This window comes from Dreissena polymorpha, chromosome 1 (assembly GCF_020536995.1).
Source record: "Dreissena polymorpha isolate Duluth1 chromosome 1, UMN_Dpol_1.0, whole genome shotgun sequence".
Classification (NCBI taxonomy): Eukaryota; Metazoa; Mollusca; class Bivalvia; order Myida; family Dreissenidae; genus Dreissena; species Dreissena polymorpha.
This window is the reverse complement of record NC_068355.1, coordinates 174,197,885-174,215,605: the sequence shown is the minus strand read 5'-3', so window position 1 is coordinate 174,215,605 and position 17,721 is coordinate 174,197,885. Positions and strand designations below refer to the sequence as shown.

Below are 17,721 nucleotides of genomic sequence, written 5' to 3'. Positions count from 1 at the left end.
TTTCTTTTTGTTTAAAAAAAAACATTGGAATGGAATTTGTTTAATAATGCATGTGGTCAAATTTCATGAACACATCAAGTGTGTTACCTTTTAAGCTCGACTATAATATATGAAAAATATATAGTGGAGCTATCCTACTCACGTCAGCGTTAGCGTGCAAATGTTAAAGTTTTCTAAAGTACTACCCCAAATATTTTCTTTGTCCCTTTATATATTGCTTTCATATTTTGCATACTTGTTTACCAACATGACCCCAACCTATAAACAAGAGCAGACAACTCTTATCAAGCATTTTGTCATAATTATGGCCCCTTTTCCACTTAGAATATGCAGCAAATGTTAAAGTTTTCGTACTACCCCATTTATTTTCATTGTCCCTTGACATATTGCTTTGATATTTTGCATACTTGTTTACCAACATCACCCCAACCTATAAACAAGAGCAGACAACTCTATCAAGCATTTTGTCATAATTATTGCCCCTTTTATACTTAGAATATGCATATTATTGATAAATCTATGTTAAAGTTTGCGTACTACTCCAAATATTTCCTATATCCTTTGACATATTGCTTTTATATGTTGCATACTTGTTTACCAACATGACCCCAACCTAAAAACAAGAGCAGACCACTGTATCAAGCATTTTGATATAATTATGGCCCCTTTTATACTTAGATAATTGAACATTTTGCTTAAATTGCCATAACTTCTTTATTTATGATCACATTTTATTATTACTTTGACAAAACAACACTTACCTGAATATCACAATGGATTCCACCCAAACAATACCCCACGCCCCTACCAGAATCCCTTCCCCCCCAGAATTACCCCACCCCACATTATACCCCCCCCTCTCACCCCCCTACCCCCCCCCACCCCCCCCCTATTTTTTTTTTAACCATCATCTAATAAATTACCACACCCTACATTATACCCCCCTCTCACCCCACCCTTCCCCTACCCCCCCCCCAGCCCCCACCCCCCAATTTTTTTTTTTAAACATCTAATAAACATCATACCCCCCTCTCACCCCCCCCCCTACCCCCCCCCCCCCCCCAAAAAAAAATAATTTTGTTTTCCTTTTTTTGAAAGATCGTCTAATAAATTATTGAATATGAACAATTTCCCCATGATGTCTTACGTTATACTGTTAAGCACTCGAATAGTCGAGCGCGCTGTCCTCTGACAGCTCTTGTTTATGTAATGAAAGTGACATTGGATTATTAGAGTTAAAGATACATGCAACAAAAGAAGGTGATTCTATTTACGATGTTTGCATAGAAATGTTTTTTTTTTAGATACTTAACTTTACGTTGTTTCAGGTATGGGGCGGGAGGAAGTGTGTTTGGTTCTGACAGCAAGATTGTGGAGTGCTGGAGACCCACTCACACCCTGAGGGGACATGCAGGGGGTAAACCCTAGTCTTATGTGTTGTTCCTTACAAATATAAAATTGGCTTTGACGAAAAAAAACATTCTTCAAAATATGAAAACAAACTACGGTTATTGCTTTGGTTTGTTGTTTCTTAATGTTTCTAAATAAAAGATGGTGTAATAAGAAATGCGTTGATAATATAAAAAGATGAGTTAAATGTCAAGTTAGAATTGAAATTTACACTTTTAAAGAGCATAATAAATGTTAGGGTTAATATATGTACGCAATTCTGTTGTAGATGTTCTTGACCTTGCCTGGGCCCCTGGCGACATCTGGTTGGCCACCTGCAGCATTGACAACACTGTCATCATCTGGAACGCTGAAAAGATGCCTGGTAATTATTCCTTGCTAACAATATTGTAACATGAGAGGTGTTGCATGAACTTGCTCATTCACTTTATTCATGCCAATTGATATCCAAATGTCCACCCTTCAGATTGTTTATGTGCTAAATGCCAAGAACTATGTTCCGATTTTAATGAAACATACATGCAACTTGCTGCATCCATGTACAATGGACATACATAAAATGGCAATGCCAACACAAACCCTGTAGTACTTACTAACAAACAGGAACTTGAATTAAGTGTTTAAAATGTTCGAAGAAGTCTCTATTGGTGAGCTGTTTCTTTACCACATCAGAGCAGGTAGCCGTGCTGAAGGGCCACACAGGGCTGGTTAAAGGAGTCACCTGGGACCCTGTGGGCAAATATGTGGCCTCTCAGTCAGACGACAAGTCCCTGCGTATCTGGAGGACAAGAGACTGGCAGCAGGAGGCCATCGTCACTGAGCCTTTCAAAGAGGTGACTGTGAGCAGTCGGCAGTATACACTTTTTTTTTGGGGGGGGGGGGGGTACAAACAAAGGAAGGGATTAAAAATCTTTCAAAATTACAAAGAGTATGAACTAAAATTATCTGATCATAACTAATAATTGTGCAAAAATGGGTTAGTCAACGTTGTTTGTACTTTCAAATTACATGGATTATTTCTAAATGTGTAGATATCTGGATTACAACTATGTAATAGTATAAGCCTGCTAACGTGGGTGTTCTCAGATTCTGCTAAATAGGTAGGATTTTAATAAATGTCTTGGTCATGTTAATGACTGCACGATGTAGGTCTTGTATACCTTAACCTTGATTGACAATAAACTTTGAATAATTTGAAAGAGCTTTCTTGGGTGAACTAAACTTTACTGCTTGCAGCAACACCTACCATAACACCTCTTGGTATTTACCCCACTGTTGCTTATAACCATTCTCCATCTGTTAATAGTTTATAGTACCAAACATCTGTTGCCGTGACCTGATTGGTACTTAATCAATCAAATAGGTCAAGCCGCACTAAGTTTAAGCCACCAAACAGTTAAAACAGCATCTTGTAGTGTGAATGATTAAAGTAAAACCAGTATCACGGAAGTTTAATTTCCTATGTGGGACGCACAGAAGTGTCTTTTAAATTAAGAATTAAATGCTGTCCTTAAGTTACTGTACTATTTTCAGTGTGGTGGTACAACCCATGTGCTCCGCTGTGATTGGTCGCCAGACGGTCACTATGTTGTGTCTGCACACGCAATGAATAACTCAGGGCCTACAGCACAAATAGTGGAACGAGATGGTTGGAAAACCTCACTGGACTTTGTGGGCCATAGGAAAGCCATCACTGTTGTGGTGATTATCCTTTATTGTAGTTATAAAACAGTTTGTCTTTTTTGTTCAGGGCTTCACATAGGGCATATTTTCATCATTGTTAAGGCGCTAGGTTTTTAGTATAAAAATTAGGCCGATGGAAAGGCGGAGAACCAATTCTGCCGTAGAAAGGTTTAGGCCCCATTTCCTCTTGGAAAAGCCCTAGCCTGATTCCCCTTTGGAAAAGCCCAGGCCCCATTCCTTTTTGGAAAGGTCCAGGCCCCATTCCCCTTGGCCAGGCCTAGCCCGATGTCCCTTTGGAAAGGCCCAGGGCCCTTTTGTTTTGGAAAGGCCCTGGCCACATTCACACTGGATATTTATCATCATTATATGCACACAATTTTGGACTTTCTTAAACAAGGCAGTGTAAGGTTTTAGCCTCCCATGGTTTTGTTAAAGTGAAACATGTGCAACTTAAAATAGGTATTACAGTGGCAAATGGAATGTTCCCATTAAATATCTATGTTTTGATGTTTCCATGTTATATATGGTTAAAATGAGACATTTCCTATGTGGTAAAAGAAGCCAATGTCTGAAGCAAAATTATAATGACCTGTAAGTTTATAGATTTTCTTAGATATTTATGATGAAATCAAAGGTAACAACTGAATGTTATACACCAGAGAGTGAAGGACTGCATTTTTTCTTTCAGAGATTCAATCCAGGGATACTTAGCAAGAAATTCAAGAAAGACTTAACAAAGGTATACATATTGATTTTAATAATTTTTACTAAGGTAAAGAATTATATAGAGGATAATTGTTGGATTCGGCGAATTATCGATTTTAATTCACGAGTGATCATAGAAAATATATATTTTCTATGATCACGAGTGAATTAAAATAGGATATTCCACCAAATACAACAAATTTTCTTTTTATTTTATGCTTTTTTTCACATTTTATATACATTGTTAAAGAGTTAAAGTAAAGAATTTTGCTGGGATAATGACGTCATTTGGTAAAAAAAATAATATTAATAATTTTTCACTTTTAATTTTCACTGTTTTAAACTGTGAAATTATCAGTTTTAATGCACTGATATTTCTCAAATGATGTTGAGTTGAGGGCCATTATTGCCATCTGGTTTTAGTTGATCACTTAAAAACTGTTAAGGGAAATACACTAAAATGTTATCAAAATTACATGGAACATTTATTTGTAAATGTTGTTTGTAATTCCCTTCCCAGCCTCAACAGTACACATGTTGTGCAATAGGGAGTAGGGACAGGAGCCTCTCCATCTGGGTAAGACCATTAGAACAATTATAGGGTCTTTATATTGGAAATGCGCTCATCAGTATTTTATTAAGAGTGATATCTGCATGATAACAAGGTGATTCCACTTCATTTTTAGCTTGGCTGTTTTTGGAGAAAACCCGAGATATTGTCATAGCCAGCTCGTCGTCCGCCATCGTCTGTCGTGCATAAACCTTAACATTGGCTCTAAAATCAAAGTGCTTCCAACTACAACTTTGAAACTTCATATGTAGATGCACCTTGATGAGTTCTACACGCCACACCCATTTTTGGGTCACTAGGTCAAAGGTCAAGGTCACTGTGACCTCTAATATAAAACTTTAACATAGGCTCTAAAATCAAAGTGCTTCCACCTACAACTTTGGAACTTCATATATAGATGCACCTTGACGAGTTCTAGACGCCACACCCATTTTTGGGTCACTAGGTCTAAGGTCAAGGTCTCTGTGACCTCTAATATAAAACTTAAACATAAACCTTTACATTCACTCTAAAATCAAAGTGCTTCCACCTACAACTTTGAAACTTCATATGTACATGCACCTTGATGAGTTCTACAGGCCATACCCATTTTTGGGTCACTAGGTCAAAGTTCAAGGTCGCTGTGACCTCGAATATAAAACTTTAACATGGCCTCTACATTAAAAGTGCTTCCACCTACAACTTTTAAACTTCATATGTACATTCACCTTCCTCATTTCCACACGCCACACCCATTTTTAGCTTGGCTGTTGTCGGAGAAAACCCGAGGTATTGTCTTAGCCAGATTGTCGTCAGCCGTCCACCGTAGGCGTTGTGCTAAAACCTTATCATTGGCTCTAAAATGAAAGTGCTTCCACCTACAACAATGATTGACTCTTACTTATGCTTTCCCTATTTGAAAGTATGTAATTGTACAATACAATAATGTTTTTTGTGTTAATATGCAGGAAATAAATCCAGCATTGTACTTTGTGTATTCTTTTTTGTTCTCCAGCTGACAGCTTTGAAACGTCCCTTGGTTGTGACACATGATCTCTTCAACAACTCCATACTTGATATTTCCTGGTAAATGTTTTTTTATGCCCCTGGATCGAAAGATCGGGGGTATTATGTTTTTGGCCTGTCTGTCACTGTGTCAGTCAGTCAGTCATTGTGTGTGTCCCAAAACTTTAACCTTGGTCATAACTTTTGCAATACTGAAGATAGCAACTTGATATTTGGCATGCATGTGTATCTCATGGAGCTCCACATTTGGAATGGTGAAAGGTCAATGTCATCCTTCAAGGTCAAAGGTCAAATATATGGCTTCAAAAGCGGTGCAATAGAGGGCATTGTGTTTCTGACAAACACATCTCTTGTTTGCAACTGTTATAGGTTCTCACAGAATAAAATTGATACGCCCGTTTCTACCCTGCTAGATAACTTGTATGATGATTCCGGCCATATAGCTAAAATCATGATTCTGACCACATAACTTGTATGGTGATCCAGGCCACATAACTTGTATGGTGATCAAGGCAACATAACTTGTATGGTTATCCAGGCCACAACACTGGTATGGTGATTCAGGCCACATAAATTTTATGGTGATCCAGGCTAAACAACTGGTACAGTAATCCAGGCCAAATAACTGGTATGGTGATCCAGGCCACATAACTGGTATGGTGATCCAAAACCACATAACTTGTATGGTGATCCAAAACCACATAACTTGTATGGTGATCCAAAACCACATGACTTGTATGGTAATCCAGGCCACATAACTTGTATGGTAATCTCGGCCACGTAACTTGTATGGTGATCTCGGCCACATAACTTGTATGGTGATCTCGGCCATGTAACCTGTATGGTGATCTCGGCCACGTAACTCTTTTGGTGATCTCGGCCATATAACTTGTATGGTGATCCAGGCCACATAACTTGTATGGTGATCTCGGCCACGTAACTTGTATGGTGATCTAAGCCACATAACTTGTATGGTGATCCAAAATCACATTACTTGTATGGTGATCTCGGCCACAGAACTTGTATGGTGATCTCGGCCACGTAACTTGTATGGTGATCTCGGCCACACAACTTGTATGGTGATCCAAAACCACATAACTTGTAGGGTGATTCCAAACCACATAACTTGTATGGTGATCCAAAACCACATAACTTGTATGGTGATCTTGGCCACGTAACTTGTATGGTGATCCAAAACCACATAACTTGTATGGTGATCCAAAACCACATAACTTGTATGGTGATCCCGGCCACATAACTTGTATGGTGATCTCGGCCACATAACTTGTATGGTGATTCTAGCCACATAACTTGTATTGTGGTTCCAGCCACATAACTTGTATGGTGATCTCGGCCACATAACTTGTATGGTGATCTCATCCACATAACTTGTATGGTGATCCAGACCACATAACTTGTATGGTGATCCTGATCACATAACTCGTATGTTGGTTCCAGCCACATAATGTATAAGGTGGTTCTTACCACAAAACTTGTATGGTGATTCCATTCACATAACTTGTATTGGGATCCAGGCCAAATATTATGATTGGTCTTAATATTATTTTACGGCAATTCATACATGACTTTTGGTTAAAGTATGACAATTGTCAATAAATGTCATAATAACCAGCTTAACTAGGAAAATGCGTAAGGAGGTTAATTGACTGCGTTTATATGAACTTTATTTTGTACAAAACAGGGTAACATATATACAAACAAACACAACTTCTATAATAATGCATGAATCATTTCATGACAAATATTGAAACTAATGTATATTGTATATTTATTCAGTATAAAAGGCTAGAAATTTTCGTTTGTAAATGCCTTACAAATATTTCTTACAGTTAAGCACAATTTTATACTTTTAAATAAGAGCAGGAACAATATGCAGAGTAATTTTTTTCAGCTGTGAACAGATTAAAAAAGCAAACACATTTTGCAGTGAAAATTGTCACTTGATGACAGTCACTAGGAACTGTCAACCTTCAATTAACATATGTAAATAAAACCTATGGCCTTCTAATGGATGGTTTCCAAATCCAAATCATTTGTGTTATACAGGGCATCAAGTGGAACAGAGCTGATGTGCTGTTCATGTGACGGCACCGTGGCCTATATTCAGTTCAAACAGGAGGAGATAGGAACACCCATGTCCAGGGCAGATAAGGTAAGCTTTGGTTGATGGGGAATTTTTGCAAAAAGTGTCGTCCCAGATGAGCCTAAGCGTACTGCGCAGGCTAATCTAGGACGACACTTTACGCTCAAGCATTAAACCCCCTTTTCACAGAGCACGGCCCATTTTCTGATTTGAAAATTCGAAATGTGGGTTTTATTAAATTAACATTTAAAAATGACTTTCAGTGCATTAAGTAGAGTTAATGTATAGAAATGATTTGTTAAACTAATTTATAATGCAATTGGCATAAATATAGTCTTAACTAAATTTTATATTATTTTTCATAACAGTTGCTAATAATTTCTTTTTGTCCGTGCTGATAAGAGTTTTGTTTACTTTCAGACCCATTTGCTTGAGAAGATCTACGGAAAGACAGTCACAAAGACCAGCGCCAGCAGTGTAGCTAATCAGATAATCGAGTCTGCGGACATTCTTAAACTGCAGCAGCAACGCCAAAAACAGCAGCAAAACAGCAGCATTGTTCTGTCTCCTACAGAAAAGAGCAAGTCTGAGTCCAACGTGTTGGGAATGGTGACACCTACAAAATCCTCGTCATCATTTTACCGGGGAGTTGACATGACGGGGTCCCCATTTAAGGTAACAGTGCTTGTTAGGACTCCAAAGCTTTGTGTATTGAGGTCATAGCAAGCTATGGCGTTTTTAGTAAGATATTAAAATGTATTGAAAATAGAAATCAAAGCTATTTGCTTCCTTGTTGACAGGTCAAGCTGTTGTGGCTCTCCAAGAGCATGAATGGACATAATCTTCTGTAATCCAATTTATAAAAGTATACCATCCATAATACGTAGTATAAAGGGAGTATAATTGAATTGCCCTGACAACGGTTTTTCATCTATGTAAAAAAGGCAGTAAAACGGACCCGATCCCAAAGCAAACAGACCCGATCCCAAATTGAAATTGTAAAACAAATCTCAATTTTACGAAGAAGTGTCGTTTGTGACAAATAATTATAATATTTTTATGTTTGGTCCATTTTTAGCTCACCTGAGCACAACGTGCTCATGGATGGTGAGCTTTTGTGATCGCTTTTTGTCCGTCGTGTGTTGTCCGTTGTGCGGCGTCAAAATTGGCCTTGTTAACTCTCTAGAGGCCACATTTATTGTCCAATCTTCATGAAATTTGGTCAGCAGATTGGTTCCAATGAAATCTTGGATGAGTTCGAAAATGGTTATGTTTGCTTGAAAACCTTGGCTGCCAAGGGGCGGGGCATTTTTTCTTATATGGCTATATATGGCTATAGTAAAATCTTGTTAACACTCTAGAGGCCACATTTATTGTCTGTTCTTCATAAAACTTGGTCAGAAGATTCATCCCAATAATATCTTGGACGAGTTCGAAAATGATGCCAGTTGGTTGAAAAAGATGGCCGCCAGGGGGGCGGGGCATTTTCCCTTATATGGCTATAGTAAAACCTTGTTAACACTCTAGAGGCCACATTTATTTTCCGATCTTCATGAAATTTGCTCAGAAGATTTGTGCCACTAATATCTTGGATGAGTTCAAAAATGGTAACCTTTGCTTGAAAAACATGGCTGCAAGGGGTAGGGCATTTTTCCTTATATAGCTATATATATGGCTATAGTAAAACCTTGTTAACACTCTAGAGGCCACATTTATTGTCCTATCTTCATGAAACTTGGTCAGAAGATTCATCCCAATAATATCTTGGATGTGTTCGAAAATGATGCCGGTTGGTTGAAAAACATGGCCGCCAGGGGGCGGGGCATTTTTCCTTAAATGGCTATAGTAAAACCTTGTTAACACTCTAGAGACCACATTTATTTTCCAATCTTCCTGAAACTTGCTAAGAAGATTTGTCCCACTGATGTCTTGGACGAGTTCAAAAATGGTAACCTTTGCTTGAAAAACATGGCTGCCAAGGGGCGAGGCATTTTTCCTTATATGGCTATAGTAAAATCTTGCTAACACTCTAGAGGCCACATTTATTGTCCTTCATGAAACTTGGTCAGAAGATCCATCCCAATAATATCTTGGACGAGTTTGAAAATGATGCTGGTTGGTTGAAAAACATGGCCGCCAGGGGGCAGGGCATTTTTCCTTATATGGCTATAGTAAAACCTTAACTCTCTAGAGGCCAATTGTCCAATCTTGATGAAACATGGTCAGAAGATTTGTCTTAATGATATCTTGGATGAGTTCGAAAATGGTTACGTTTGCTTGAATAACATGGCCGCCAAGGGGCGGGGCATTTTTCCTTAAATGGCAATATAAGGCTATAGTAAAATCTTGTTAGCACTCTAGAGGCCACATTTATAGTATGATCTTCATGAAACTTGGTCAGAAGATCTATACCAATAATATCTTGGACGAGTTCAAAAATGATGCCGGTTGGTTGAAAAACATGGCCACCACGGGGCCGGGGCTATTTTCCTTATATGGCTATAGTAAAACCTTGTTAACACTCTAGAAGTCACATTTATTTTCTGATTATCATGAACCTTGGTCAGAAGATTTGTCCCAATGATATCTTGGATGAGTTTGGAAATGGTTTTGGTTGCTTTAAAGACATGGCCACCAGGGGCGGGGCATTTTTCCTTATATGGCTATAGTAAAACCTTGTTAACACTAGAGGCCACATTTATTGTCCAATCTTCATGAAACTTGCTCAGATGATTTGTCCCAATGATATCTTGGATGAGTTTGAAAATAATTATGTTTGCTTGAAAAAAATAGCTTCCAGGGGGGGGTGGGGGCATTTTTCCTTATATGGCTATAGTAAAATCTTGTTAGGCGTAACAAAAATAATTGTTTGTTTCCGGTGGCCCGACCCTACCTATTTTTTGGCCGCCGGTCCTAATCTTTTTTTAGCTCAAAATTCGAAAAACATCGGACCGCGTATTTTTCGGCGACGCTCAATAAACTTGTCTACGGTATCCGCATATCATTTTTATTGTTATTGAAGCGCACATGGTAGCTGGCCAATCAGCAATAAGTTTGCTCACACATAATATTGGGTCATTCATGCGCAGACACTGTACACTTAGAATACATAGTCAGTTGATCTTGTCGTCCGCCAACAATATAGCGGCCGATGGCAAACGTCATATTTAAAGATTAACAAATCAAAAGAAGCGTACCAATAAATAAATTATTTCTAAGCTGATTACTTAACATCTTTCTCCCGACTATCGATCTGAATTAAAGGATGATAATTAAATAATTAGTTCTATTTCGACGATGTTACACCTTTTTGCCGATTATCGTTTGAAATTAAAAGGTGATAATTAAGTAGTTTTTTACCCACAAAAAAAGCTATTGTAAAGCAATATGTCAACCAAATTGTATATTTGCTAGGTCTTGCAATGTCTGCAGTCAAACGATATGCACATTTTATTTAATGTGGCAAACGCGTACAATTTTTCGGACTGTCGTTTGCGGATACAATATTTTTCGTTGATTATAATTTATTTTCGAAGTTCTTTATAGAAGAAATAGAATGACGAATGCACATGCGGTGATACGGACGGTGTGGTTTATAATATTTTAAATTGTATTCACCTGAAAATACAATTGGAAATACTATAAAAAAGAACAATTAGTAAGGGCTCTGGATGGGGTAGGGGATCTGCCCTGTATTCCTGTTGGATTCCTGCGGTTGCGGTTCCAAGACCCCCGGCCTAATTTTCAGGATTTCAAATTTGGAACAATCGACACCCCTATTTAATGTACATCTATAAAATAACTTATGTTTGTACTTTGACAAGTATCATACTAATTATTTCTATATTGAAAAATGTATGTTACATTATGATATGTGATATGCCCTTGTTGTCATTAAAAGAAAATATAAACAAGTTGATAGTAAATGTTTTTATAATTTTTTCAAAACCAGTTTTCGCGCATCGAAAAACAAAAACCTGGTTGGCTCAAAGAAATTTTGGGACAGCGCTAGCCCTGGTTAATTGACCCAACGCCACCAGTACATAATATAATCTGAAAATGTGGTCCTTTGGAAGCATAAACTGCATCCAAGAAATATAATAGCACACCCAGTTTAATTGGGTCTGTTCATGGTGATAATGTTACATGCAACACCACTCGCGTCCCCCTAACATGGCTTTTGGGCTATTTAATATATTATAAATTATAAATAATATAGTATATACTCCATGATCCCAAAGGAACAGAAAGTATAACAACACTGAATCCCTATAGACACTGAGGGTCAAGCTTACTGCGACTTTAGTTATGCCTTTTATTGGTCATAAAATGGACTATTAAAGCCGTTGCAGGAAGTCAACATTAAACTCGGAAATAAGGAAAGCAACAAATGCAAAATTAATGAGCAGCAAGTTTTTATTTCATTAAAGCATTTAAATAAAGCCATATAGCATTACATACATCATCAAATTTATTGTACAAAAAAAATTATTTTTAAAAATAAAATTATTTGCCTACCTACCTACCCTAATTTTTTAGGCCATGTCAGTGGAAACAAATATATTTGTTTGTTAGGCCTTAACACTCTAGAGGCCACATTTACTGTCCGATCTTCATGAAACTTGGTCAGAAGATCCATCCCGATAATATCTTGGACGAGTTTAAAAATGATGCCGGTTGGTTGAAAAACATGGCTGCCAGGGGGCGGGGCATTTTCCTTATATGGCTATAGTAAAGCCTTGTTAACACTCTAGAGGCCACATTTATTTTCCGATCTTTGTGAAACTTGGTCAGAAGATTTGTCCCAATAATATCTTGTTATCTCATGTGAGCGACTTTGGGCTTTTCAGGCCCTCTTGTTTGAAAAAAAACAAACAAATTTGCCATTTTATCGATTTAAAAAATCCCAAATTGATCAGACTCCTTTTCCCAAAATGGTAAGAAAAATTCCTTCATGAATGTCAGTCGATTTATATCATCCTTTTACATTCTATAAGATCATACCAAATGTTTATGTTTGTTTTAAAATTTTGTCAGCAGCATATCTTAAAAACTCAAGGAGTTGAGAACTATAAACAGAATAGGTAGGTATATCTCATTGTGGTTATTGACTAAAATGTCTTTATAGGTTGATAGAAGGGATATGCAGTGATTGTGCTAATCTGCCATGTTAAAGAACTAAAACACTTGCTTTTATATTTGTTAGTTATTGCAATTTGTATATTTCTATGTTGAAACTTTGTGCAGAACTTAACTTGAAAACTGTAAGAGGTAACAAACTGAAACTTATTAGGTAGGCATATTTTATGTAGGAAATGAAAGTTTTTTGGGAGCCATAACTCTAGTACCATGTTGTTGTTTTTTTAAATATCGCCCTTTCATACTTACATTATGGTTATTTCAAGCATGACTGAGTGACATTTGAGTATTCTATATTTCGGCATGAGTTCAACACTGATATAGTAATCAGTATTATGGCCTTTAATCAACACTTTTTCAGCCCATGTTCAATACTAATATATATTCTCTATTAAGACCTTTATCCAATATTCACATATTATTCTCTATACCTGTGACAACAGCCGACAGATAAACAGATTGAGACAAAGACCCCTGATGGCAGGAGAAGAATCACTCCTATATTCCTGCCTGTGGAACCAGATGTTGGGTTTGTACATGTTTCAATACTATTGAATCACTCCTAGTCTCCTATATTCCTGCCTGTGGAACCAGATGTTGGGTTTGTACATGTTTAAATACTATTGAATCACTCCTATATTCCTGCGTGTGTAACCAGATGTTGGGTTTGTACAGGTTTCAACTATTGAATCACTCCTATATTCCTGCGTGTGTAACCAGATGTTGGGTTTGTACATGTTTCAATACTATTGAATCACTCCTATATTCCTGCGTGTGTAACCAGATGTTGGGTTTGTACATGTTTCAATACTATTGAATCACTCCTATATTCCTGCGTGTGGAACCAGATGTTGGGTTTGTACATATTTCAATACTATTGAATCACTCCTATATTCCTGCGTCTGGAACCAGATGTTGGGTTTGTACATGTTTCAATACTATTGAATCACTCCTATATTCCTGCGTGTGTAACCAGATGTTGGGTTTGTACATGCTTCAATACTATTGAATCACTCCTTTATTCCTGCCTGTGGAACCAGATGTTGGGTTTGTACATGTTTCAATACTATTGAATCACTCCTATATTCCTGCCTGTGGAACCAGATGTTGGGTTTGTACATGTTTCAATACTATTGAATCACTCCTATATTCCTGCCTGTGGAACTAGATGTTGGGTTTGTACATGTTTAAATACTATTGAATCACTCCTATATTCCTGCCTGTGGAACCAGATGGTGGGTTTGTATATGTTTCAATACCATTGAATCACTCCTATATTCCTGCCTGTTGTGGTTTGTACATGTTTCAATACTATTTAATCACTTTAATATGCGGGGTTCACATTTCCTGCCGTTTCAACTCGTAGTAGTATTCTTGCATTCTTTAATTTGCAAAATGTGAATTTTGGAAGAAAAACAAACAAACTGAATACATGTATGTAATGTCTGGGTTTGATGTCTTCACTTCCTATTAATCTGGGCCAAATTGTTAGACATTGACCACTGATAATTTAAATCAAATCGTATCTAACTGACACCTTTTTCTTTAAGAAAAAGCTTCTTAAATATATTCTCCTTAATCTTTACTTGATTTGTCAACTTGTAAAAACAGCATATGATTAATGTATGGATTTACTGAGATAAGGTGCTGCAAAACTTGTATACAAAAGCAAAGATATCAATGTTCTCTAGGCTACAACTTTTGTGTGACAACGTTCTTGTTTAAATGAGAATAAATTGAGTGTATAGCGGACACTTTGTCAAGCCTCTGGGTCTGTCTGCTTAAAGTATCATGAGATTTTGAAGCAAACTACTTTCAAATTTCTCATCAGTAAAAAAAACCTTTTAAATATCATCACCATGAATTGTAGATGTTTGTGTAATATACTTTGTTCAGTACAGTAGTCCACTTATATCCCAGTGATTTGCCCTAACTCATATCTGACAAAGTAGTGCTGGATGTAAGTCTGTTTGTGACAAAGCTCTTGTGTCCCACAGAGGTGCTCCAGCCCCGTTCACAGGCTCAGATGAGATTCAGTTCCAGAGCTCCAAGGGTGGCAGCTCTATCCAGGTGGAGAGGCAGGACAAAGTGACGCAGGGTGGGCTCCTCTCCCCCCAGCCCACAGGCTCCCCCATGCGCCTGCCCAACCTTGAAAGCACGCCCAAGTCCAACCTTCCGCCCCCCACCAACCTCATGTCTCCACTTGCAGGGGAGAAGACATTTGATGCCGTTGTGCTGGTGAGTTGCTCAGTGTTCTGGAATTTATATCAGCTTTAAGCTATTTGGCTCAACCAGCCCAACTTTGGATATTTAATAAGAGCAAGGTTAAAGTGACAGGCTTCTCTGTGTAAAAATTGGAATATGAAAAAGCAAGGTTCATCTATTACGATTGCAGGGTTATCATCATGTATTTTTCTATACCACTGCTGTAACCAATACTTGTTCCAAAAATACTGATATATTGTAGTATCGGGGCCATCAACATGTCATTTTTACAGTTGTTTATTATTAATCACATAATTATGAATGGTGCACTTGTAACTAACTTTCTAGTTCACACTATTCTCATTCCTGTTTGTTCCCAATTTACATGAGCCTCCCTGTGTGAAAAAGAGGTCTAATGCATGTGCGTGCATAAAGTGTCGTCCTGTATAAGCCTGTGCAATGTGCTCAGGCTTTTTATGGAGGACACTTTCCAATTGTATCGTGTGTGTTTTTTAAAAGGAAGATTCTTTTTGACAAAAATATAATTCAGATTAAAGTGTTGTCCCTGCACAGGCTAACATTGGAAACACTTTACACACATTTATTAAACCAGCTTTGTCTCAGAATGCAGCTAATATCAATATTTTGTTACCAGCCTCTTGCTGCCCTTGACAAGGAGTCCCCCAAGGTTAGCCAGTCCCCAAAAGTGTCTGACACTTCCAAACCTCTGCCGAGCCCAAGCGAAAAGTGAGTTGGACAGTTTCATACCTGAATAACCTGATAGGAATATGTTATGAAACACATGTATTTTGTGTTGTGCAATTCAGTATCTAGCTTTGGCTTATTTTCAGTGTATACCAAAGAAGGAATTACTAAGATGGTACTGAATGGACACATTTTTATTAAAAAGTTAACCAAATAACCACTTGTATATGTTAAATAAATAGCTGCTGAACACAATTTTTTGGCTCTGCTGTTTTTGGAGAAAACCCGAGGTATTGTCATAGCCTGCTCGCCATCCGCGTCGTGCTACAACCTTAACATTTTGTTAAGGTTTTGAACATTGGCTCTAAAATCAAAGTGCTTCAATCTACAACTTTGAAACTTCATATGTAGCTGCACCTTGATGAGTTCTACATGCCACACCCATTTTTGGGTCACTAGGTCAAAGGTCAAGGTCAATATGACCTCTTGAAAAAAAAATCTGACAAGCTTTCAATTATTCAAAACTGCACCTGCAGCCGAGCTTGGCACCCGTTATGTGATGCTCTTGTTTTTATTACATGGTAATATAATTATTTTTCTTAACGATATAGTCTTATATGCAATATTAGTTTTCATTAAGATTACTTGTGCTGTCTGGATTAAACTTAGTAGACGATGTTAACATACCAGCTGGATTAGATTAATTATTATAAGTTAAACTGAATTAATTCTTGCCTGTACATGCCAGGAAATCCCTGTCCTCAAAGAGAAAACATGACAAGGATGAGCAGCCCAGGAAGCGTGGCCGCCCTAGACTGGTTGACAAGGACCGCGCCCGACACCAACACACCATACCCTCCACACCTCCAGGGCCTGGCACACAAGGCGTGAGTATGGGCGTTGTTTAAATGGGCTTAACCCAATACTGCTTCTATATACATTTGGATACGTTTGTAGTCTCATAGAAAATCTAATTAAATTTAAGACCTTTCTTACAAAATGCATTAAAGCCATGTTCACTTTGACTTTAACCCTTTCAGTGCGGGAACCGAATTTAAAAGGACTTTGCAAACAGTTTGGATCCAGATGAGACGCCACAGAACGTGGCGTCTCATCAGGATCCAAACTGTTTGCTATTCTGATAGTATTCTTTGAAAAAAATAGAAGAAAATGCTAATTTTTAGAAATTCTGCAGACAACATTTTAGCAGACGACAAAGTTCCCAGCATGCAAAGGGTTAAGTGGGAAAGGGCTCACATGTGTGTGCTCCTTCTGTGCATATTGATGCGCTATACCGGTTGGCAAGCTCAATTGAGGTGCTATACCGGTTGGCAAGCTCATATTGAGGCGCTATACCGGTTGGCAAGCTCATATTGAGGCGCTATACCGGTTGGCAAGCTCATATTGAGGCGCTATACCGGTTGGCAAGCTCATATTGGTAAATTGCTTCTCTTTAAATCTCAGGATCATGTGTTCAAAACCTGGCAAAGCCGCATGACTGGTCATGACATCATTTCTACAGCCTTTCTTCCCCCATCTCTTGTTCAAAGAGGGCATTTCTGTTACTGGTACATGTACTAAGTTAACAGACGGCTGTGATATGAGTGAAAAAGTGTTGAAAACAGCTAAATAATCCAAAGTACTAGTACTTATAGGGTATGATAAGGGTATTAGTCATCAGGACATTGTACAAAACATTTACCTTATGTTCCAATAATTGTTTGTAAATCACTATGTGACATAATACTTAATGGCTTGTAAACCTTACAGGGGCCTGATGACCTGATTTTATGTTTGAATGCCATTGGCCTCTTGGTTCTTTGTCTAGTCAATCTATCAGTTGTTATCAAACACATGCTCTTTTGGCTATAAGATTCAAACAGTAATTACCGAACAATATACATAATCCAAAACAGTTTTTAATCAACCCAAAATGAACAATCATTATAACAATTGTGATAGTCTAGATAATCTAGACAACTTTATTAAATATTTGCGATGTGCACAGTAACAGTATATTATAATGTGTTCATCATAATCTGATCTGATGTAGACATCACATGTTCCGGAGCACAGGGAACCAGTCCGCCACGTTCATGTGTCACATGACCTCATCCTGCCAGCACCAGCTGTGGTCAACAACTTCTCTGTCGTGGTAATTATGTGCTAATTCAGTAGTTATGGTATGGAAAGT

General features: G+C 37.8%; 1 protein-coding gene across 2 annotated transcripts in view; it reads left to right on the top strand.

The window, feature by feature from the left end:
• The window catches only part of LOC127861973 (protein HIRA-like), a 37,960-nt gene that overhangs the window by 10,361 nt on the left and 9,878 nt on the right, over positions 1 to 17,721 (top strand). For both annotated transcript variants that reach the window (XR_008040384.1, XM_052400779.1), the window contains exons 5-18: positions 1,329 to 1,417; positions 1,679 to 1,774; positions 2,083 to 2,243; positions 2,944 to 3,111; positions 3,782 to 3,832; positions 4,319 to 4,375; positions 5,364 to 5,434; positions 7,442 to 7,547; positions 7,899 to 8,153; positions 13,061 to 13,146; positions 14,615 to 14,855; positions 15,478 to 15,569; positions 16,276 to 16,414; positions 17,581 to 17,682. Coding sequence is in view for 1 of the 2 variants with exons in the window: in XM_052400779.1 (XP_052256739.1) it covers positions 1,329 to 1,417; positions 1,679 to 1,774; positions 2,083 to 2,243; positions 2,944 to 3,111; positions 3,782 to 3,832; positions 4,319 to 4,375; positions 5,364 to 5,434; positions 7,442 to 7,547; positions 7,899 to 8,153; positions 13,061 to 13,146; positions 14,615 to 14,855; positions 15,478 to 15,569; positions 16,276 to 16,414; positions 17,581 to 17,682 (1,714 nt within the window). In the remaining variant the exon portion in view is untranslated. The remainder of the gene's footprint in view (positions 1 to 1,328; positions 1,418 to 1,678; positions 1,775 to 2,082; positions 2,244 to 2,943; positions 3,112 to 3,781; positions 3,833 to 4,318; positions 4,376 to 5,363; positions 5,435 to 7,441; positions 7,548 to 7,898; positions 8,154 to 13,060; positions 13,147 to 14,614; positions 14,856 to 15,477; positions 15,570 to 16,275; positions 16,415 to 17,580; positions 17,683 to 17,721) is intronic.